We start from the raw sequence: 23,322 nt of genomic DNA, 5'->3' as shown, positions 1-23,322 counted from the left end.
ACAAAGAAGTTCAATTAGATATACATTATTTTATTTTATGGTTATTTTTCATCGAAGACCCTAGAAGTTTATTTGCCGATATCCCTAATATATATGTTATTAGGCTTCTTTGTAATAAAAATAACTTTAGGGATATCGACAAATAAACTTATAAGGTCTTCAGTGAAAAATAATCATAAAACAAAATATTATATATCTAATTGGACTTCTTTGTAATAAAAATTTATTTAGAGCTATCGGTGAATAAACTTTTAGAGTTTTCGGTGAAAAATAACCATAAAATAAAATAATTCATTTAATTTAAAATATTTTAAAATAATCCATTTAAGATAATCCAAACAAAACAATTTGTATCCGAATCATTCATCCTTTGAATTGGCATTTAAAAAAAAAAAAAACTGGGACCGCATCCCCTAGATGCGGTCCCTAGAAATGGGGTATGCAATTTCTAGATGCGGCCATGTTATTTTTCGAATTACACCGAATCTGTGGTTTTTTTATTTTATTTTTAGAAATGGTATTTTTTAAAATTTCGGAGGAAAGTGTTGATGATCTCATTTTTTTTGGAAAAATTTTATGTGCATCTCTAAAAAAATTATCTCGCACTTACGTATTTTCCCCTCTAAAATTTACAATATTACATTTACGTATTTCTTCATCTAAAATATGTAATTTCCAAGTTTTGAAGAGTATACATAAAATTCTTCCTTTCCGTTTTTGCTCAACTAACACATTACTTGTTGTACCTGATTATTTTTTCATTTTGTTTTTCTCTAGAGGCAGATCTGGCACAATACTACATGGCAACTCACTATTTGACCATGTTTTTTTAGAAATCAAAAATAAAAAACAATAAATTATCAAATTGTTTTGGTTATTATTAAAATCATAAAAACCGAAATGTCATTTCGGTCCAATTTTTTTTTTTTTTTTTTGGACCGAGATGTCATTTCGGTCCTGGAAAAAAAAAATTCAGACCGAAATGATATCTCGGTTCTTATGATTTTTATAAAAACCAAGACAAGTTGGTTTGATAAAATATTTTTTTTATTTATGGTTTTTAAATTTTTTTCCTATTTGACAAGTTACAAATGCCACCTAAAAATATTAAGACTATTTTGTAGTGCCAAGTTCTTTTTTTTTTTTGGTTTTTTCTGTACAACTTTCTTTCGGCACCACCCAATTTACAACCCGGTCCGAACGCGCACACACACTGGCACACACAATTTTTTTTGTATATTGATGACACAAAGAAGGCTCAAATGGGCCAACTTCTGTTTCTAAAAGTACAGCTTTTCAAGGATTTGGGCCTTTTATGGGCCATGCAGTCCACATTACTGTTGAAAAGAAATCAAATGTTTTAAATTGAGGTTTTAGGTAAATTTTTCATCCAAATCAAACCAAGAATAATTCTGAGTATATATTGGAATTATAGTTAAGTGCTGCAATAATAAGTCTTTCGAAATTAACATTGACTAGCTTTAATTAAAATAAAGAACCTACTTTTTATTCCAAATCTCATCTTTGTACTATGGATTTGGTACTGGTACAAGCATGCCATCCGAAATGAGAGTTATAATCAGAGAGTTTTAGCATCAATACCAAAAATATTTACAAAATACAACACTATCAGCATGCATAAGTTCATGGGATTCGCATTTAGGTCCCTAAAAATTTCTTCATTTTGACATAATCATTTTCTACTGAGACATATCATTCAGTTCCACAGAAAAACAAGACTGGTAGGTGCATTCATAAATTTTTTCACAATGCATCAATAGTTAAATTTACAAAATACAACACTATCAGCATGCATAAGTTCATGGGATTCCCATTTAGGTCCCTAAAAATTTCTTCATTTTGACATAATCATTTTCTACTGAGACATATCATTCAGTTCCACAGAAAGACAAGACTGGTAGGTGCATTCATAAAAATTTTCACAGTGCATCAATAGTCGAGTATACATTGAATGGTAGATGGCCTTTTGTTTTCCTCGTACGGTCTATAGGAAAATGGTTCAGAACAATCAAATTTGGATAAATAACATTAGATGCAAAGGTTTTTGTTAGTTCAGTGTTAATTATATGTAATAGTTTTTCCATTTTATTCCTTTGACAACAAATTTTTTGAGGAAAGCACAGGAGCTCCCCCTGCTTCAACCAGAGATCTTTTGTTTTCTTCTCTTATTTGTATCATACATATTTTATTTATTTTGTTAGTAAACTTGTGCAAAATATTTGTCTGAGGTAAGGCTGGGTCTTTTTCAGGGTAGTTCAATCTTGTTTTCTTTTTAAGCGTCTATTTTGTATTTATTTGAGAATGTTTTCATTAGTCAGTTTCTTCTTAACAAACATACTATAGATAATTAATCATCTTATTTTCTTCGATATCGAATTATTTGCTTAACATGTAGTAAACGAAAATGCATCACTCAACTGTATTTTGTTGTTAATAAGCTAGTTTCTTGTAAAAGGAAAAAAATAAATAGAAGATGAAAAGTATTTCTGAAAAAGAACATCTTGCTGTTCTTTTACCAAAACCGAACTGCTTGTTTAAAATTAAGATCAACACCAACAATGAAAAGAACCCCAGAAAAGGGCTACATTAAATAAAAAAAAAAAAAACTATATATAAGAACCATTTTTTAGTAGGGCACAGATGATTGGCTTCCTTATAAGCTAATAGCCTAATACATCTGATGTTCTCTTCTATGCCTCTCATATCTTACATTTACATTATAAATACTACCTATATGTCCCTTCTACACAAGGGGCATGAACTGTGCCGTACCAGCCATGTATCGATACAAGGCAGATGGAATGTGTGTCTACAACTTGGTAGTTCCCGAGCTACCTCTCCAATCCTAAAATCCTGCAAGAGTTACATTTGTTCAGAATAAAGAGAAGCTAACATACACTCTCAACTAATAATTGAGATTTAATAGATTAGCTCGAGTTTTTAGAGTAACAGCGGGATAGACTATATAGCAAGTCCTGTCTATTGTGATGTGTGTTTTGGATTGATCTTGAAAATTAATGTTGTCATTAAGAGACACACCACAAGTTGCACTCAAGATTTATCGAATTGACAGATATTTAAGAACCACTAAATGTAGATACTAATTCTATTGAGGCACTCTTCTTACAATTGTCACCTTTGTGGAAAAAGTTGAATACATCCATCTATTAAACCTATATATATCGCCTGTATAACTTTGCAAAACAAGGAAACTCAATTATATTTAGAATATCCACACTGACCTTCTTTACCATGTAGTTAAAATCGAAGGTGAAATTTGAGCATTTATTGACCATTAAACCAATCAGTGTATTTAAAAAAAAATTCAAATATGTTACAATGAAGAAGAATTCTGCCAAGGGAAAAAACGATTTTTTTTTATGGGCAAGATTCTTTGAAAACAACTGAAAGAATTAAATCTTTAAGATGATGAACACAAGGTAGTAAGGCAAACCTGGAGACAAACAGAGCAGCAAATTATATCTCCCGTCAAATCGGTATTATTAGTAATTTCAATCTTCGGTAATTTTTCGATCGAACCTTTTGATATTCCTCTAATACTTCCTGTGTCGAAGAAATCGGGCACCTCCATGAATGGCGAGCTTATGGCACTCATCTGTCAAAATTGCAAACATCGCCATTTTTAATTCTGAATTAGAACCTCAGACCAATAAACCCCCATTTGAAATAAATTAACAAAGATTATGCAACCCTACTGCCCATTCAACTATTTTCTTTATAAATTATCCACAATGCCCTCCTACCCACAGTTTATCTCGTAGCAAAAATGAGGGAATAAAGGGTAAGTTTGGGTATTTTCTGATTAAATGGGAGGGGCAAAGACGGGTAATTTCTGATGTTTTAACTTATAATTCTAGTTACCAATCATAATTCAAGAAATTTATTTTGATTTTAATACTAAATTTAACCCGAATTACAAATCAAACATCCAGAGGGGGGGCAAAAAAAATTTCAGGGGGCGCAAAGTCAATCAGTACCAATAGATCACCACTAAAACTCAAAATCCAGGGGGGGGGGTGTCGCCCAACCCTGGTATACACTAGGTCCGCCCCTGGGCAGAGATGGTATTTCCTCTAAAGCCCAGGGGCGTAATAAATCTCTGTTATCTTGTAAGGGGATACATATTTATTGACTATCTTGTAGTGGCACAAAAATTTCCAGGTTAGATATTTGCAATGAAAGCAAGCAATATTTTCTGAGGACATTAATCAAATATGACAAAATCTCATGGGCTGTTGGAAAAAATAGGTGTTCCAAATTTAATGTGAGATCATGCAATTTAATGGTATACAAACAAGACACATGGGGACAGAGATTGTGACTCCAGATCCTAATACATGCACATGAAAAGAACAAGTTTACAATTGCACCCAAATTTTTTTGGAACTAAGAAAAGAACTCTGATATTTAAAATTATAATGTAATACAACATTAGTATTAAAAAAATTCATCTGAAATTTAGCTGATTAACAGGATTACATTAATTTAGTAGATGTTTAAGATGTATCTCTCATGTTCGGACAAAAGAGGGTCCCTGTTTGTTGCAAAAATCCCAGTGTAATAAGTTTTTTAGAACTGTTCGTGAACTGAAAACAAACACAATCATAAACAGCATTATTCTAAGCAGGGTACTTGTAATAAATGAAATGATCAGTGTTAAGTACCTGACTCTGCACTGCACTCTGCACGGCCGGCCCAACCTTTTCCCTAACTAGTCTTCCACTCAACAAACTTGATATAATATCCATCTAGACAAAAATGGTTTAAAATTGTTATTGACAGGAAACAATAAAAAGTTACTCAAGAATGTAGCTGAAAGAAAGTGAAGAAAATTTGTGAACTTATGTTCAGTTCCACCACCAAAAACAATACTATAATCTCCTTAATTTAAAAAAAAAATACAGTTGCAAGGACGAGGAATATTATAGCAAACACATACGGTTTATATTACAAAATAAACTGTAGAAGAAAAGAGTCGAGTTTGTTATAGATTGTAAAATTATTATTCCAATTTCACTCGTCATGCCTCCATCCACAGTTTTGAAATAAGTACTCTACTTGGGATATATTTTCGTACAAATAATATAATAACAATAAGGATAATTCTAGCGTAAATTCAAGTTTTAAAGGTACATCCTATACCTTTAGAGTGTCAGCCAGAACATAGCAGGTGAATTTTAAGGAGAATTTATATTTTTTTTTGATAATTTTATCAAATTGAATATCTTGTATGATTGGAGAAAACTTTTCTTATTCCATATATATATGTACATTTATGCAGGATAAATTTTCCCATCTCTCAAAGAAAAATTGTTGTATTGTTCATTTTTAAATTATAAAATGTAAACTAGGTTATGATATACTTTTAAACTTGAATGCACGCTAGAATCACCAGAACACAAATGAGAGGTCAATGCACCAAAGGTCCCTCTATTTTGAGTGAATTTCAATTAAATCTATGTAACCCTTTGAAATTTGCACAATCAATATTTCAAAGAGGAGGGATCCAATTACACTCTTTTTTGGTGACACCGGATTACACCCTACATTTTTAAACACCAAACCGTTCAACATGATGAATATATTAAAATGTGCTTGCAGATCAAATTTTACATTTTGTTGAATTTTTTTACTATTTATTAAGATGGGTACAAAAATTCAATTGTCTGAATGTAGCAATTTTGTTAAATAATTAATAAATAGTAAAAAAATTCGAAAAAATGTAAAATTTCATTGCAAGCCCATTTTAATATTTCCATTATGTTGAACGGTTTGGATCGACTATTTGAACTTTGAAAACTTTGTAAATGGAGAGTGTAATTCGGTGTCACAAAAAAAAGTGTAATTGGATCCCTCTATTTCAAATGCACCATGTAAAGTATATATTTTTCATAAAGAAATAAAAAAATACAAATGTTTCTAGTACTACAGAACAGACATTAATTGCGCTACAGTTAATTAGTACTCCTAATTGAATGAAAGTGATCGACTGCAACAGAAAATACCATGTAAAGAATGCTCCAGACACCAGAATCATTTGAATTCCACAAATCAAGGGAAGAATCAACGACTTCGATTGAGAAAACAGCACCAGAAATGGCCCCAATTCCAGCCCCACGAAACATGCCGCTTTCTGTTGCTAGTCCGATTAGTGCTCCAGTTATGGCTCCTACCAGTGAGCCCACTGAACAGAAACAAATTAGCACAAATTAAATTGTATATAATCAACAAAGCCAGTAAATTTCAATCTGAATGCTTTATTTGAACAAAACTTAAGCAAGAAGGGAAATTTTTCTTCAAAGAGAACTCTATTGACCAAATCAAGGAAAGAAAAGAACCCAATTTTCTGAAATTTAACGGATTGGAGCAGTAGGTCGAAATGTGACATCGAAACGCGAAATACAAACCTGTGACAAAAATGCACGTGACAAGAGCACAGATCAATCTTCCAATTATGTCGTAAGCACGAGCGCTATAACCGCCGCCGCCTCTCTCTCTTCCCGTCCAGGTACTAGAAGGGGAGAGAGATAAAGGAAGAGGTAAAGAGGTCGAAGGAGAAAGAAACGACAACGAACTCTCCATTGTTCTTTTCCTTTGTCAACAGTCGAGAGGAGTAATGGGGGAGCTTGTTTTGTAAATTGTACAAGAGATGAAGAGAGAGATATGTACGCTTTATAAATAAGTAGACAAGATGTGGAGTGACAAGTGTACGCCAATATTATTCGGAAAAATAAAAATAAATAGGCTGCCTGAGAGAGGGAGAACCGGAGGAGTAGGTATTCATATCATCTAAGGTAACAGAATATTTCTGTTTCGATCTGGACTGTCCGGTTAGCTAAAGCATTCGGCCTGAATTCTGATCGGACAGTCTAAAACTCCGCATCTAAACGGAAATATACTGTTACCTCAGAGGATATGGACCAGATATTAAGATTTTTGCTTCCGTACCCAAGAAAGATAAGTATTTATTTTAAACTTCTGTAAAAAGGTAAATCAGATGATTATGAAAAAGTTAACGACGCAGGGTGAGACTCGGCCATTTTTATTAATAACCCACAAAAAAAAGTTTTTTACAAAAATAACCTTAAAATCTAATTTTTTTCAAATATAACCAAACCGCCAGGGTTGCTGGCGGTCCACTTCTATAGCGGACCGCCACTATTCCTGGCGGTCCACTTTTTTTTTTTTTTTTTTTCTTAATATTTTCATTTGTGAAGTTTTTGTTTTTTTTGTTTAGGGTATTTGTCAAAAAATTAAGGACTTGGCATTTATTAAAATTTTAAATTTCAAGTTCTGACAGCTTGGGCGGTCCACTAGGGACCAGACCGCCAGTATCCCTGGCGGTCCGCTAGCTGTCTTATAAGCACGCTTTCTCTCTCTCTCCAGCACACAGTCTCATTTGTTAAACCACAGAGAAGAAAGAGAGAGCGATTTTGGCGATTTTGAAGCGATTTTAGGCGATTTAGAGGCGATTGCTACAGGTATTTTATTTTTTATTTAATTATTTTCTGTTTAATTTTTAATTAATAATTATTATACCCGCAGTATGTAAATACTATAAATTAGTCTTTAATTAATATTATAATTAACTTTTAAATTGCAAAAAATAATGAATCTATTATACTGTAATTCTTATGAATTTTTTTTTTAAATGTAGTTTGTTAAGGAAAAAATGCTGGTTGCACTGTACGTGGGCGGTAAGCTAACTAAGGGTGTAGAGGGCGTGTATTACTCGAAAGATGCCTCATTCGGCTTGCAGGTTAATGAAAGAATTAATAAGGATGAACCAGTCATTTTCAATAAGGGTGGAGGAGAAACTAAGAAAACACAGGAACAAAGGTGCAACTATGACTGTGATCCCGATGGGTAATGATGGTACAGAATTCGAAGTGCACAATCCAAATGAGTACGTTCCTTCTAGCCGTAGAGCAGATGGCACTATGGAGTTTGTGAAGAGGGCTTTCAAGTACGTAGTGCAATTCCGAGAGGCAAGAGAGGTGACCTGTACATGCCAAGGACCCCAACTATCTGGAATTCCTTGTAGTCACGTGATGGCGGTATGCCGAGTGAGAAACTTCTGCGAGGATCACTATGTCGCTGACATGTATCGTACCGATTACCTTGCTTCTACTTGGGGTGGATCTTTCCATTCTTATCCTAACCAGCATGAGTGGCCTGCGTATGTCGGTGATAGAATACTCCCTTCAGAAGGATGGATAAGGAAGGGGAGGAGGAGACACAAACGTGCTATAATGACCATGGACGAGATGGGTGGTAGGAGGCCATCGGGAAATCAGGCTCGCCGTTCCGTTTCTGACAGGCGCAGGGCAGGTATGTAGCATTTTTCGGAATTAATTTATGATTTTATTATATTAATAACTGAATTCTGTTGTTATGTTCAGATGCCATAAACGAACACAATGAAAGAGAAAATGCGAGAGTTGTTGCTGAAGCAACTGGTAGAACACAACCACCTCTTGCGACCCAATCATCTAGTAGCCAAGGGTCTACAAGTACTGCTGCTCCTGCAGCTGACACCAGAAAATCTTCTCGTCTATTGGGTCTATTCCGACGTCGTGAAAGATGAACTTATTATTTTGCTTAGGTGAACTAAGTTATGAATATTTGTGAACTTCAGTTGTATCGTTGAACTTTAATTGTATTTGTGAACTTATTATTCCGACGTCGTGAAAGATACGTTGTAATTTCAGAAGACCATTTCGATGTAAAGCAAAAAAAACATAAAAACCAACATGAAATATAAAATAAAACTGCAATCATAATAAAGAGCTACAGTCCAAAATACATCATAAAAAAACTGCAATCATAATAAATACATCATAAAAAAACTGTATATGTATATATGTATGTGTATGTGTATGTGTATGTGTATATGTATGTATGTATATATGTATGTATGTATGTATGTATGTTTGTATATATGTATATATTATACATATATTATAAAAACCGAAAAAAAAAAGACCAACAAGCTGTCAGAACTTGAAATTTAAAATTTTAATAAAGGCCAAGTCTTTAATTTTTTGACAAATACCCTAAACAAAAAAAAACTAAAACTTCACAAATGAAAATATTAAGAAAAAAAATCAGATCTCTAAAAAAAAAAAAAAAAAAAAAAAAAAAAAAAAAGTGGACCGCCAGGAATAGTGGCGGTCCGCTATAGAAGTGGACCGCCAGCAACCCTGGCGGTTTGGTTATATTTGAAAAAAATTAGATTTTGAGGTTATTTTTGTAAAAAACTTTTTTTTTTGGGTTATTAATAAAAATGGCCGGGTGAGACTCAACATGTAAGGGGGCAGCTGCCCTCCTGAATTTTGATTTTTTGCGGTGATTTATCAGTATTGATTGATTTTGTTTTTTTTCTGAAATTTTTTTTGCTTCTTATGAATGTTTAATTTGTAATTATGGTTAAATTTAGTGTTAAAATCAAAATAAATTTATTGAATTATGATTGGTAATTAGAATTAGAGGAGGGTTCAAATGCCTCCATTTTTTGTGCCTCCATCGTGTCTCTATTTTTAAAAACTTTAATAACTTAAAATTAAAACTTAAAAATCAAAATAAAACTATTAGATGTGATCTATGTTATTTTCTCTATGTGCTTATAAAAAATTATCACATATCAATTTTGTTTAAATGTGAGTAAATAAGTTGAAAAATTAATGTCTAGAAATTATCCACATTAGTGTATTTTTTACAAGCTCTTGATGACATCCAAAATAAAATTGAAATGTTATAATTTTTTATACGTGCATAGATAAAATTATATAAATCATATCCAACGATTTTATTTTGACTTTTAAGTTTTAAATTTTGAGTTATTAATGTTTTTAAAAATGGAGGCATGGTGGAGGCATTTGAACCCTCATCTTAGTATTATAAGTTAATGCATCAGAAATTATAAGTCAGAGCATTAAAAAATATAAGTTAATCCATTGTTTTTTTATGGAGTATCAAATTAATTAATGGGTTTAAATCCAATTAGCTATTTAAATCCGATTTGATATTTTTTTGCACGTGCAACGATGAAAGCATCAAAAAAAAGTTGTACAACGTTTTACGTCAATTTTATCTTATGTCCATATCTGAATGTGTGCAATAAATTTTTTTTTTAAATAATATATTATAAATGTAAACCCTCATGGTAAAATAGTTACTTTTGACATAAAAAAATAGACCACATGACTCTATGCTTTAGAAAATTATTCCTGTAACACTTAATTGTAATATTTTGTAGATATAGTTATAATTCTAACGCGTGTCTAATGACCGTACAAAAATAATATAAATGATCATTGTTATGTTTTCATATCATCACTGGACATCATTTAGAATTATAACCGTAATGTTAAAATAAATTCACTAAATATTTCTAAGAATAATATGTTCATTAAAAGTCAACTATTTTAATGTTAACAATCATTGTTACATGGTCGTATTTTCTATGAATATTATGCTAAAATAACTAATTTCGTATTTAAGTGTAACATTCGGTAATTTTTTTTTATATTTTTATGAACTTATTATTATTTTTATTACTTATTTATAATTATGAAAAATGTAAAGGTTTAAAACATAAATACTCCATTTTATTTTTGAAAAAAAAAACGTGGCATTATTTTTACCACGTGGGTCCCATGCATGAAATTATCTGTTCCTTTGTTCCTTCTAACCGACTTTCATTTGGTAAAATTTTAAATAGAGTTAATCTCTCCTTTTTACTACCATTTCAATGGAATTATAAGAAAAATAATAAGATACAGAGGGTGAAACATAAGAGAGAAAAAAATAGAAATATTTTTATAAAAATATATATATATATATATATATAGGGCACGGCTAAATTGCTGCCGGCAGCATTTCAGCGGAGGTGCTGCCGGGGCAATATCGTAATTTATGATGTCCAAATAACAAATCCAAACCGTTAGATGTTTAATCTATATTATAATCTACTTGGAGACCAAATTTTACATTTTTTGGAATTTTTTTACTATTTATTAAACTGGTTTGAAAACCGCTGATTTCAGTAAATTTCTGCAGCATTGAAATCAGTGGTTTTCAAACCAGCTTAATAAATAGTAAAAAAATTCCAAAAAAAGAAAAATTTGGTCTCCAAGTAGATTATAATATATATTAAACATCTAACGGTTTGTATTTGTTGTTTGGACATTAGAAATTACGATATTGCTCCGGCAGCACCTCCGCTGAAATGCTGCCGGCAGCAATTTAGCCGTGCCCTATATATATATATATGATTTTGAGTCATCTCCGATTGAAATTCAGACTATGTCGCCGGTTAAATATGTATTCATAATTTGATTTGAATTTGTGTGTATTAATTCAATCTATTTGAATGGTTGTTTAATTAAGTCAGTTATAGAGAAGCGCATCGTTAAATAACTGGTTACTTGACTTTTTAGCTGACTCCGTATTATTTATGTTTGTTTTTTTTTTTTTTGTTGCGACGTAGGTTGACTGGACGATGAATGGATGCAAGAGTGCCTCTCTTGTCGCGATCCTAGCCCGACAGCGGGGTCGTGGCATTAAGTTAACTGGTTAAGTATTTACATGTACAATTTAAAAGGAACTAGTTACCGGATATCAAGGCAGACTTAAGAAGAGATAATGAGGTGATTGACCTTTATATTAAAAAAAATGTATTTATCTATGATATTATAGAGTAAAATATCATGGTATTACAAAATTGATTTATGTTATTCGTAAAAAAAAATTTATAATTGATTCTTAATGTGTTTAATTCCTATATTTGAAAGTACCGAAATTTTTATTTATACCCTTTTAAAAATAAATAAATTAAAACACTCTCAAAATGAAAGAATTTTACATTTATCTGGACTGCTAAGTCAATATGCGGCTCATTTATGGGAGGTCACAGATTGACTTAGCGGCCTAGGTAAATGTGAAATTCTTCCATTTTGAGAGTGTTTTGATTTATTTATACCCTTTTAAGTCAATATGCCTATATTTGAAAGTACCAAAATTTTTATTTATACCCTTTTAAAAGGGTATAAATAAATCAAAACACTCAAAATGGAAGAATTTCATATTTACCTGGGCCGCTAAGTCAATATACGATCCATTTATGGGAGACCACAGATTGACTTAGAGGTCCCTCAAAACTATAATATATTTAATATTATAATATATGTTTTAGATTTTTGGGGGGCCGCCAAGCCAATTTGCGCTCCCTCATAAATGGGCCACAGATTGGCTTAGCGGCCCGAATAAATGTAAAATTCCCTCATTTTAAAGATGTTTTGGTTTATTTTTTTCCTCCACGCTATTAATAAAAATTTCGGTTGAAAGTATGACTCTGCCGTTACTATATACATCAAGAAATAAATATAAAGTAAATACTTAGAAGGGTGGACTCCTTCCAACACTCATTTCTCAATTTTTTTCAACCAACGGATCTCATATGAAATGAATTAAAAATATTCAGGTTTGAAGATGTACATGCACGAATTTTGAGGTAGATCAAACTCAAGTATATAATTTATTGTTTGAACTCTATTTGGTGAAGCCAAAATACTTTCGTTTTTCTGATTGTTTGAAAGATGTTCAATCTAACAACCTAGCTAATCCACATGTTAATATTGTCTCATGATCATTTTGAATTTCTTCTATTTATTATGATCATTTTGAAATTCTTAATTTCAAGTTGAGGATTTTAATGCTAAAATAAAAATATTTTGTTTATTTCATATTTTATAATGTCTGCACGTAATAAAAATTACAATGTTAAAATTGGGATGAGATTTAACGGCAATGAACTTAATTTTAATTTTTTTTTTAAAATATCACAACATTTGTAAATTTGAATCAGATATTTGACATTGGCTATGTATGATATTTTATATCAATACATATGTTAATTTTCCCAATTGATCGGAATGACCGAATTATAAAACGGGATCATATTATTTAAATATTACTAATGCAAATTTAAATAATATATTTGAGTTGTATAAAATTGTTGGTACGCCATTAATTTAAAGTTTGAAAAATGTTATCAAATTGTAGGGGTGTAAACGGATACGGATAATCCGCTCCGTATTCAGAGATTATTCGAATCTGTATTAAATGTATACGGATAATTGCGGATACGGATACAGATAATTTTTGCATATGGTGAAAAGATGGCGGATACAAATACGGATAATTTCATGAAGGTGAATATCCCTATCTGTATCCGCAATTATATGGATCCGAAATTACTCCAATCAGTTTTGACTTTACTGCTCCGAATAGAATTTGTTATATATTAGAATAATCATTTCTGTACCCGCGCTACAGTACCCGCACAGTACCCGTGCTACAGTAACTGCATTTAGATGAATAATGTATTATGGTCCCCACTAATTATATTGTGTCCACTAATTATTATTCTAAAAAGATATTATATAGTCTCAACTAATTATTATTCTAAAATTCCAGCAGCACCCTTTCAAAGCCTCGGCACTAATTCCGCATCAACATTTCTCTAACAAAAATAGTTGACCTCATAAAAATAAATACTTCAGTGCATAGATATAAATACTTTCAATGCTTAGATATTAATACTTTCAGTGTTATATGTAAAAAGAGGAGGGATCCAATTACAACATTATGGCAGTTTAGGTCTCCACAAGCAGTTATGTAAAAATTACAACATTGTTTACTATATAGATATAAATACTTGTGTTCTTCGAACTATATACTTCAAGATTTGACCATTAATATTAAAAAAAAGTTATAGATCTGGAACGGTTGCGGTCGCCACAAGCAATTATGGCAGTTTAGGTGCGGGTACGACGTTAGAAATTTCAAAAAAAGGTGCGGGTACGATTATTTAAAAATAATTAATTTATCATTTACATTGTTTACTATATAAATATAAATACTTGTGTTCTTTAAACTATATACTTCAAGATTTGAATATTAATATTTTAAAATAAAGTTACAGATCTGGAACAGTTGTGGTTCCCATAAGCAATTATGGTAGTTTAGGTGCGGGTACGACATCAGAAATTAAAAAAAAAAAGGTGCGAGTATGATTATTTAAAATAATTAATTTATCATTTATATTGTTTACTATATAGATATAAATACTTGTGTTCTTTGGACTACATATTTCAAGATTTGACTATTAATATTAAAAAAAAGTTACAGATCTGAAGTGCAGTAATGGCAGTTTGGTCCCCACAAACAGTTATGACAGTTTAGGTGCGGGTACTGTAGCGCGGGTACTCATATCAGCTTCCTATATATTATCCAATATTCATTTCAGTCTTAGTTGTGGTATAAATGATAATACGATATGATTTTCAATTTAATATCTTTTTTTGCTTGTGATGGTGCTACAATAATACAATTTTCTTTGTTTTTTACCTCCATTTCTTCACTCTCCATTCTTTTTCATTCAAGACTTTATTCCGTGAATGTAGTATATTTTTAGTATCTACTAAATTGGTTTTAGTCATTGTTTCAAGACAACAACAAGTCACTATTTTGTATCTTAAAGTGCATAACTCAATTATCCGATAATTATTCGTTTTATATCTGTAAATTATCCGCTCTGTCTCCGTATCCGTATCTATTCATTGAAAGACGGATACAGATATGATATTAGCATTATCCGCTCCGTTTACATCCCTATCAAATTGGGATCTGACTCCGCTGCTCTCCAAATAGGAGAGTAGGACTCTATTACTCCAACTCTAACTATTGATTTTTTTCATGCATGAATCTCAACGCAGATGAACGATTCGATTTTGAATAAGAGAGTCTTGCTCTTCTATTTAAAAAGTAGCGGAGTTGGTTCCATCAAATTGTCATCCACTTGAATTTATGTTTTGATAAACACCCAAGCGCTACGCTAGCGGTTGATTTTAGAAGGCCATAAACTATACTCTGGTAACTTTATTATGACCAATCACTCAATCAGCCTCAAAGCGAAAAATATCTCTCGACAAAAACTAATCAAGAAAAAAAGGAAAACTTTTTTGATTGATCATGAAAAATAAATGCAGCACAGGATGGTGTAACCCACCCGACCACCTTTTTAAGAATTCTTCATTCTCTGTCTTTTCTAACACTATACTACACGTGTGGCCTTACACTGACAGAGTGAAGATGTGTTGGTGACTCGCCACACCATATCGACTGTTCGTTCCGTTTCACTGGATCAGAACCAGTGAGATGCCGACTAGAGAAACCTATGGGTAGTCAGCAGTGCCAGTGGGCAGCTTTCTTTTATTTCTTTTCCTTCCTTTAAAACTGTGGGATGCTTTTATTTGTTCCTCTGGTTTCGGTTCTCGGGAATTGTGACAAGGATTATTAAATTGATGTCGGTGTTCCGCACTCTTATAATTTACGCATATTTTACGTTCCGACGAGTTGCCTGCTTCTTTCGGCTTGTCGCCGTTGTTGGTAGTACTGTAGTTACTGTAGTACAGTAATAGTCTGTTTCCGTAGAAGTTAGTAGAATTTAAAGGAGGCTTTGTTTCTATTATCTTTTTAGAAAAATAGAATATGATTAAATATGATTCGGCTCCACGATAAAATTGAGCTTGAAATTAGTAAAACAGTTGCCGCCAGTTTGGTTTCTGCGCTGATAATTATCGAACTAAATTGGCTAGCACATCTTATATCAATTATTAAGATAAGATAGCCCAAAAAAGGGTAATTTTTTAACAAAGCAGTTTTCACTTTGTGCAGTATTAATGACAGAACAGTTTTTGACTACATACAACGCATAATGAATTATAAAATTAAAGCTACATTAAATATAATTTGTGCCTAAAAAAATTCCAAAAAGATACGAATAAACAATTTAGAACTTGACGATGACATTGTAATTTTCTTTGATGTGATGTTTACTAAATTTTTTCTCTACTAAAAAAGCATGTTGTTAGCTTGATTGAAAAATAATGCATAAAAAAATGGATTGTAGAGTACTAACCTTCCTCGTTATTTGGAGATGATGTATTAGCATTAAGTAGTCTTTGTTGATTTTATATTAATAATGGTCAAGTTGGCTATAAATGATACATGCACTTGCAGACATCTTATTTTTTTATTCGGATAATTTTAGTATTTATTGAAGTTTTGCATTGTGAATCACAATCATGGAGTTTTAAAAAGAAAAAGAAAATTGTGAATCACAATCATCGACTTTGTCTTTCTCTCCAGAAACTTTTTTGTCTCTCTCTGAATGTAATTCGGGTTAAATTTAGTGTTAAAATCAAAATAAATTTCTTGAATTATGACTGGTAATTAGAATTATAAGTTAAAAGTCAGAGTATTGAAAAATATAAATTAAAGCATTGTTTTTTATTGAGTATCCATTTAGTTAATAGATTTAAATCCGATTCGATATTTTTTTGTGTTGACGAAAATTCTGAATAAATACTTAAGGAAAAACGAAGAGTGTCGGCGAAATAAAAAAAAAACTGTATAAATATCTAATCAGATTCAAAAAAGTATTCGGATACAAGACAAGGTGGAAGCTGAGCATATATATCTAGAAGGAACATATTTTTAGACTATAAATCCTCTAAGAACGAAAATGGCAATTGATTGCGACCTTCACGATGTCATCCAAGCTTCTATCGTTTTATCTAGTGATGTCAAAATTGTTGTTTTCTTTCGAGTCAAGAGAGGTCCGCTGAAAATTAGGATGTCATATATTTGAAATTGGATCGAGATTATTTTTTTCATATTAAAAAAATACAAGCTTCATATGCATTTTTAAAATTAATTAGGAGACTATACAGATTTTTTTTTTTTTTTTTAAGATGAAGGCTTGATTCTTTATTTTATTTCATTTTCAAAAAATAAAAGATAAATCAACTAGACTTAGAGCCCTTTCGACAAGTTGGATATGCTTAAATATTAAGCGCTGCTAAAAAAAAGGTGTTCAACAACATATGCGGTACGCAGCTACATATGCATATTTTAATGCAAAAATTTGCATGTGTCTGTATAATCGTGTATTCAATGGCAAAACACAGTAGAGAGCAAAGGAGGCTAAGCATGCACCCCCTATAAATTTACATTTTATACTTTAATTCCAAATTTTATAATTCTCATATGTATTAATATTTTTTAGCTTTTCTTATAAAATAAAATTACACTATATTATGTTTGATTTTTCAGCCTCCCAATCTCAATTTCATAAAGACAATATCTTTTATGCTGTTTGACGTTGCTTTTCTCAATGGTGCCGACGAAATTAAAATATTTAATTTTTTTTTCTTTTAGATTCATGTTATATTTGACAGCCACTGTCTAGCTCTAAAAAAAAGAAAAAAAATCTAAACATTTAACTCAAGAATTGAATGAACACGAGTAGACAAGCAAATGGCAACGCTCCTCTAAACCAGTACATGGTTTTCAACTATTAATTACTGACCAAGTGGAATTTCGTATCATTATTTTTTTATATCTTAAAAAGGTTCTCCTTAAATGAGAAAGCTCTCCTCCCCCTCCTCCAAGTGTGATTCTACGTATTCGGTTCAAATCGATCAATTCATACCGTATGACACTGTTGCAGCTAAGTTATATATCCTAGTGGCGGATCCAAGAAGGATCAGGGATAGACACTTGTCTACTTCTAAATTGAAAATATTTTTTAGACTCAGTGCTATTTTATACTTGTGCCTACTCCTGAATGGATATATATAATGCCTACCACTAAATTTAATTCACGGTCCAATAGAAAAAAACTGTACCAAAGAGGAAATCAGTTCAGACTGATTCGTATAAGAAAAAAAAAAGAGATCTGCTGTTAAGGATGTAGATATGACAGTGTCGTGATTAGTCATGTCATAACTTGGATCACGTGTCTTGTTGTGCTGTGAATAAATTTGGAAGGATGATTATAGCAAGTGAATGATCACAGCATGTTAATCACGCTGTGGCCAAGGCAGGTCGTGACAAGACGTGTCCAAACGTAATCGGTCACGTTTATCATATTTAACTATTCTTTTTTTATAATTTAGGTTAGTTTATTTAATATTTATCATTCGATCAAGATCTAATGGTCTTACTTACACGTGACAATGTATCGTGCTGTGATCAAATCTTTTGCGTAATGTGTCTTGTCGTGTCAAATTTTTGAAAAATTGCCACGTCACGTGGATAGTCACGGCACGTAACTGGCACACGTGCTGTGACGGAACCGTGTCGTACCATGACGTATCTGGTCGTACCATGACGTATCTGCTCGTACCGTGACTTTTTTTAGATCTCTATCCACTACTCCATCTCAATTCGTCAAGAAAAAAAATTATACTCTTGTTAATATTTTGTGCCTATTTCTGATCAAAATCCTGAATCCGCCCTTGTATATCACAAGGCACAATAGATGTGAAAGACTCGCTGCACATGTTGGGCTGCTTGCATGAGCCACAATAAATCTTCGTTGTTCTCCTTTGCTCATAGATGATAAGACTAATATTTCTCCTATATTAAGAAATCTACAAGCCTAAGTCTCACCTCAGAAGGAGAGACCCCGCACCATCCGAATTTATATCACCCTATAAGTTATCTCAATGTATGAAGTAGCCATAGTTTTTGTAAGGAGTGATAATTTTTTAGTGATACAACTAACGAGTTGTGGAATGTTGTGAACGAATTAATTAAGACTGTGAGTTGTTCAGTTGTAAGAAAGAAATTTCTTCAGAGTAGATAACAATTATATGTAGATTTATATTCGGCTTTTAAAATTCAGCTGCTTGTCATTGGTTTAATGTGGCTCCACTATTGTATCTCATAGTGAGTTTGAATTCAGCCCTGTATTCAGGGGTGTAAACGAATTGGATATTATTCGATTTTGTCCGGATTTTAATTCGAAAAATTACTTAAATTATTCGATCCATATTCGTATTCGAAACTATCTGAATCCGTATCTGTATTCAAAAAATTATAACGGATAAGGATACAGTAAGACTTTTAACTATCCATATCCGACCGTTTACATTCATAAACCGCAACAAATCTCTATGTTATTAAATTGTATATACATACCGATGATTTATTAAACGAAATTAACTTATATATTTTGATGAACAATATAACACTATTTGACTAATGTTTTGTAAAATTATATCTTGCACGTTTTTTAAAGCACTCTCGTGAATAGTCCTGATTTATTCCGACTTAAATAATTAAACGCTCTGATTTTGTTAAAGCATTTAAGGTAGTTGATTAATTTGAATGTGTGACTTGTGTGTACGTAGATAATCAAGTAGGTTTTTTTTTTGAAACTTTGTAGCAGCTACTAAATTACAAATAGATTTGCTTAATACACCAAAACACAATCACATACAGAAAGAGTAAAAATAAACAATAGTAGCCTACACAACAGAGCCCACTACATCCCAATCTCGCTTACAACTAGACAACCACAATTCTGTTTCTTCTCTAATTCTAGCTGCAAGTACCACTGGATGCAACTTCTTCCCTCTGAATATGGCATCATTCCTTTGCTTCCAAATATCGTTATCCAAATCCTCTTCTCCTCTTTCACCACCCTTTTATATGCAGCCCATGATTTATCTCATGTATCATCCAATGAATCAGCATGAGAGATTAGTAGTCCCATACAACTCCAAACACTAGATGCGTACTTGCACTGGAATAGAACATGGAACGCTATTTCCAGTGGATAATCTTGACATACTACACACTCTAATTGACAGTTCATTCCTCTTGTACTCATGGTATCATGGGTTAATAGTTTCTGATGGAGACAAAAAAGTAAAGAATTTAACCTTGGGAGGTGCATAACTGCGCCAAATCTCCATGTATTTCCATCTAATCAATCCACCTGTTGCCATAACCTTGTATACCGAGTTAGAAGAATATATACCATCTCGGCTCTAGCACCATAATAGTAGATCCACTTGATCATTGAATTCCGGTATTTCATGGTCAGGAAAAGGGAATACTCTAGGCCATCGTGTGATCATATCGCGTAATGAGATTGATTGAAGCAAAGGTCGCGATCCATCATTTTTTATTGCTCTGATAGGCGGCCCATTCCATGAATCAAACCAGAAGGACACTGCCCTTCCATCACCCGCCTCCCATCGAGCACAAAAATGAAACAGTGGTTTTATCTTTACTAATTGGTTCCAAAAAAATGATCCGTTTGCCCTCCAAAACGCAGGACCATTAGGAGATTGACTTAGTCCTCTCACAACTGACACAATTACAGCCTAAAGATTGTCTTTTTCATAATAGACTTTCCACCACCACCTCAAAACAACGCTATATTTCTCAAAGCTAGATTTGGAATACCCAGTCCATCATGAGACCTAGGAAAGCATAATACTTCCCAATTGATAAGGTGAACCTCTCGCTGCCCCTGCATTTTTCCCTACAAAAAATTCCGGCACATTTGCTCAATTCTAAAAATAACCCACTTAAAGAGTAAAAATGAGGTCATTAAATAAATCGGTATACTCGTCAGAACCAATATGATAAGCTGCAACCTACCCCCTTTCAATAGCAACTTGCCATGCAACCATCAAGTATGTTAACTTCAATTAAATTGACATGCATGGCTCGGGCAGGCATGCACAATTGAAAATCTAATCTAACCATAACTCAAATGTTCTATATTCCAAAAAAATCTGAATAGCTTAAAATAAAAAATGATCCACATGGCTAATCCAGAAATATCACATCTATATTCAATTTGACCCGCTCAATCCAACCTGATTCAAATAAGTTCGAAATGTCAAATTAACACGATCCAATATGATCCGATCGGATACAATCCGAAACCTATGTTGATTTCAAATCAAATAAATAAAAATTCAAACTCGAAATTTATCCAATCGCACGAATAGCATAGGGAAAAAAAATATATCAACCATTCTATTTCGATTTATTTGGTGGGGGGCAGCTTTTACAATTAAAACGAAATCCCTTCATTTGATATATAATCTAGGATAAATTTCGCTGTAGGTCACTAAACTTTGTTATTTGTCACGAATTGGTCACTCAAGTTTGATTTGTTCCTTTTGAGTCACTCAACTTTGTTACTTGTCACAATCAAGTCCCTCTATTTTTTCATCCAAAATTTTAACGGAATATGCTAATTCCGTTAGTATTTTGGATGGAATATGCTAATTCCGTTAATATTTTGGAGGGAATGAGTATATTCCGTTAATTTTTTGGACGGAATAGGAATATTCCGTTAAATTTTTGGATAGAAAAGTATAGAAGGACTTGATTGTGACAAATAACAAAGTTTAGTGACTTGAAATGGACAAATCAAACATGAGTGACCAATTCGTGACAAATAACAAAGTTTAGTGACCTCCAGCAAAATTTACCCTATAATCTACGAAGAAATGATTTCAACCTTTCTTCTAAACTATTTGTTTGTTTCAAATCATTTATTTATCCTCTCCGACGTGTCTTTACAAAAAACATAATAATACTTGATAGAGACTACATCTCCGACGTATCATGTCCTTCTACCTCATACAAACATTCATCGAACTATTCAACAATGTTTCTCTATCACGGATCATATCTTAATTCTTATCATGCATTTTTCATTTAATGCGTCATGGGATAACAAAATTGGTCGGATAAGTAAACATTAATTGCAAGTAAAAGATCGAATTTCGTGCGTACCTTTTACAATTTAATTTAGCAGGTTTAATTCTAACTTATAATTTCAAATTATAATTTTCTGACTTTAATTTTTAATACTATAACTTCTAGTTCTAATTATCAATCAGAATTCAAAAAATTTGTTATAATTTTAATCATAAATTTAACTTAAATTACAAATCAGAATTTCAGAGGGGAGCAAAGGTAATCCGAACCTATAAATTTCTATAAAATTCAAAATCCAAGGGGGTAGTTGTCCCCCGAACCTATGTGAGTCCGCCCTTATGTGTGCTGGTGATCAATTCTCGACAAAAAGATACGTCATGAAAACTGCTCTGATCACAGCACACAATGACATGTAACATACGAGAAACAACACAAATACTGCATGATACCTTTTTTTTCAACATTAGTTCTTCATTTTTTATTTTTTAAGAATTGTTGAAATTTTTTGAGAACTTTTTGAATTTTTTTCAATAAACAAATTTAACATATGAAAAAAAAAGTTAAATATGATTAAATGTGATTAATGTAATCGGTTACAATACGTTTAGTCACAACACGTTTGGTTACAATGCCATTTGGTCATGACGTAACTATTTGCATGTCGTGATTATCCTCGTCATTTGATCACGGTATGACACGACACATGAAAAATTAACTTGAATATGACATGACACTGTACCTAACCAAAGGTCCACCCTTTTCATGGTATGGCACAACATATAAAAAATTAAGTTAATTACAGTACGACAACGTAGTTGGTACACTTGTACGCGCGCGTGTTTCTTTGACTATTTATTAAATTGTTACACGACGAATCCTTTTTTGTTTTGTGCGTCTCTGGCCTGCTTTACGAGAAAGATATTTGTATAAAACTTAATCCAAGGACATAAACATTGGCCCACATTTGTTTAAGGAAGCATCTTCATAGACTTTTGTTTAATTGTCCACATCTTTAACTTGCACAAATACTGTAAAACTACTTCTACATGCTGTATAATAATACAATATATCACATAAAAATATCAGTTAATCAGAAAACATCCAGCAACTATTTGAAGTGGTCCCATGAAAGTTAAAAAAAAATTGCAACTTGTACAACATGACAAAAAAATTTGTACTTTCAAACTGTACTTTCGGAAATTGCAGTTATAGGAAGTTATTGGCAGTTACTGTCAGTTATTAGCAGTTATTTTAACAAAAAACGTGATAAAAATGCAAAATTAAATTTTCCGATTAATTTTTTTTTATTCTTTTTTTCTCGATTTAATGAACACACAATAAAATCATCAAAACATTGAATACTGTAAAATTGACCACTTTACCTATAAAAATAAAATGTACAAACTATAAAATTACAGACATGCAAAATTTATAGATGAAAACGATAAAATAAAATGTTAAAAAAAATAATTTTCAATACTGTAAAATTATCAAATTAAACAGTGAAATCTAAAGGTAAAAACTATAAAATTATAAAATTGTAAAATTAGTAGATTAAATAAAATTTTAAAAAATGTCAATTTGCACTACTGTAAAATTATAAACTTAAACTGTGAAAATAAAAAGTAAAAACTATAAATTTAAAACAATGTAAAATTAGCAGAGGAAAACGATTAA

The 23,322-nt window shown here is 31.9% G+C and overlaps 1 protein-coding gene across 2 annotated transcripts; it reads right to left on the bottom strand.

Moving 5' to 3' along the window:
• Positions 1 to 2,607: 2,607 nt before the first annotated feature.
• LOC144551517 (NEP1-interacting protein-like 1) lies at positions 2,608 to 6,690 on the bottom strand. Of its 2 annotated transcripts, XM_078299494.1 has the most exons (5): positions 6,450 to 6,690; positions 6,048 to 6,226; positions 4,707 to 4,790; positions 3,476 to 3,637; positions 2,608 to 2,874 (listed from the first exon to the last, which is right to left on the bottom strand). In XM_078299494.1, exons 1-5 carry the CDS (start codon positions 6,622 to 6,624, stop codon positions 2,752 to 2,754), a joined length of 723 nt encoding a protein of 240 aa, XP_078155620.1. In that variant the 5' UTR covers positions 6,625 to 6,690; the 3' UTR covers positions 2,608 to 2,751. The 2 variants fall into 2 exon arrangements, with proteins under 2 accessions (XP_078155620.1, XP_078155621.1); XM_078299495.1 differs by lacking the exon at positions 4,707 to 4,790.
• Between the last annotated feature and the right edge of the window lie 16,632 nt (positions 6,691 to 23,322).

The sequence above is a fragment of the Carex rostrata genome, chromosome 3, assembly GCF_964058835.1.
Source record: "Carex rostrata chromosome 3, lpCarRost1.2, whole genome shotgun sequence".
NCBI lineage: Eukaryota > Viridiplantae > Streptophyta > Magnoliopsida > Poales > Cyperaceae > Carex > Carex rostrata.
The sequence above is the reverse complement of the archived record's forward strand: the minus strand, read 5'-3'. Positions and strand labels throughout refer to the sequence as shown.

Excerpts from the sequence above, each read along its gene's own strand:
- LOC144551517 (XM_078299494.1), bottom strand. The coding sequence starts at position 6,624 with ATGGAGAGTTCGTTGTCGTTTCTTTCTCCTTCGACCTCTTTACCTCTT. Across the intron at positions 3,638-4,706 it reads AGAGTGCAGTGCAGAGTCAG|ATGAGTGCCATAAGCTCGCC; the intron begins GTACTTAACACT and ends CAATTTTGACAG. Across the intron at positions 2,875-3,475 it reads GCTGCTCTGTTTGTCTCCAG|GATTTTAGGATTGGAGAGGT; the intron begins GTTTGCCTTACT and ends TAACTCTTGCAG.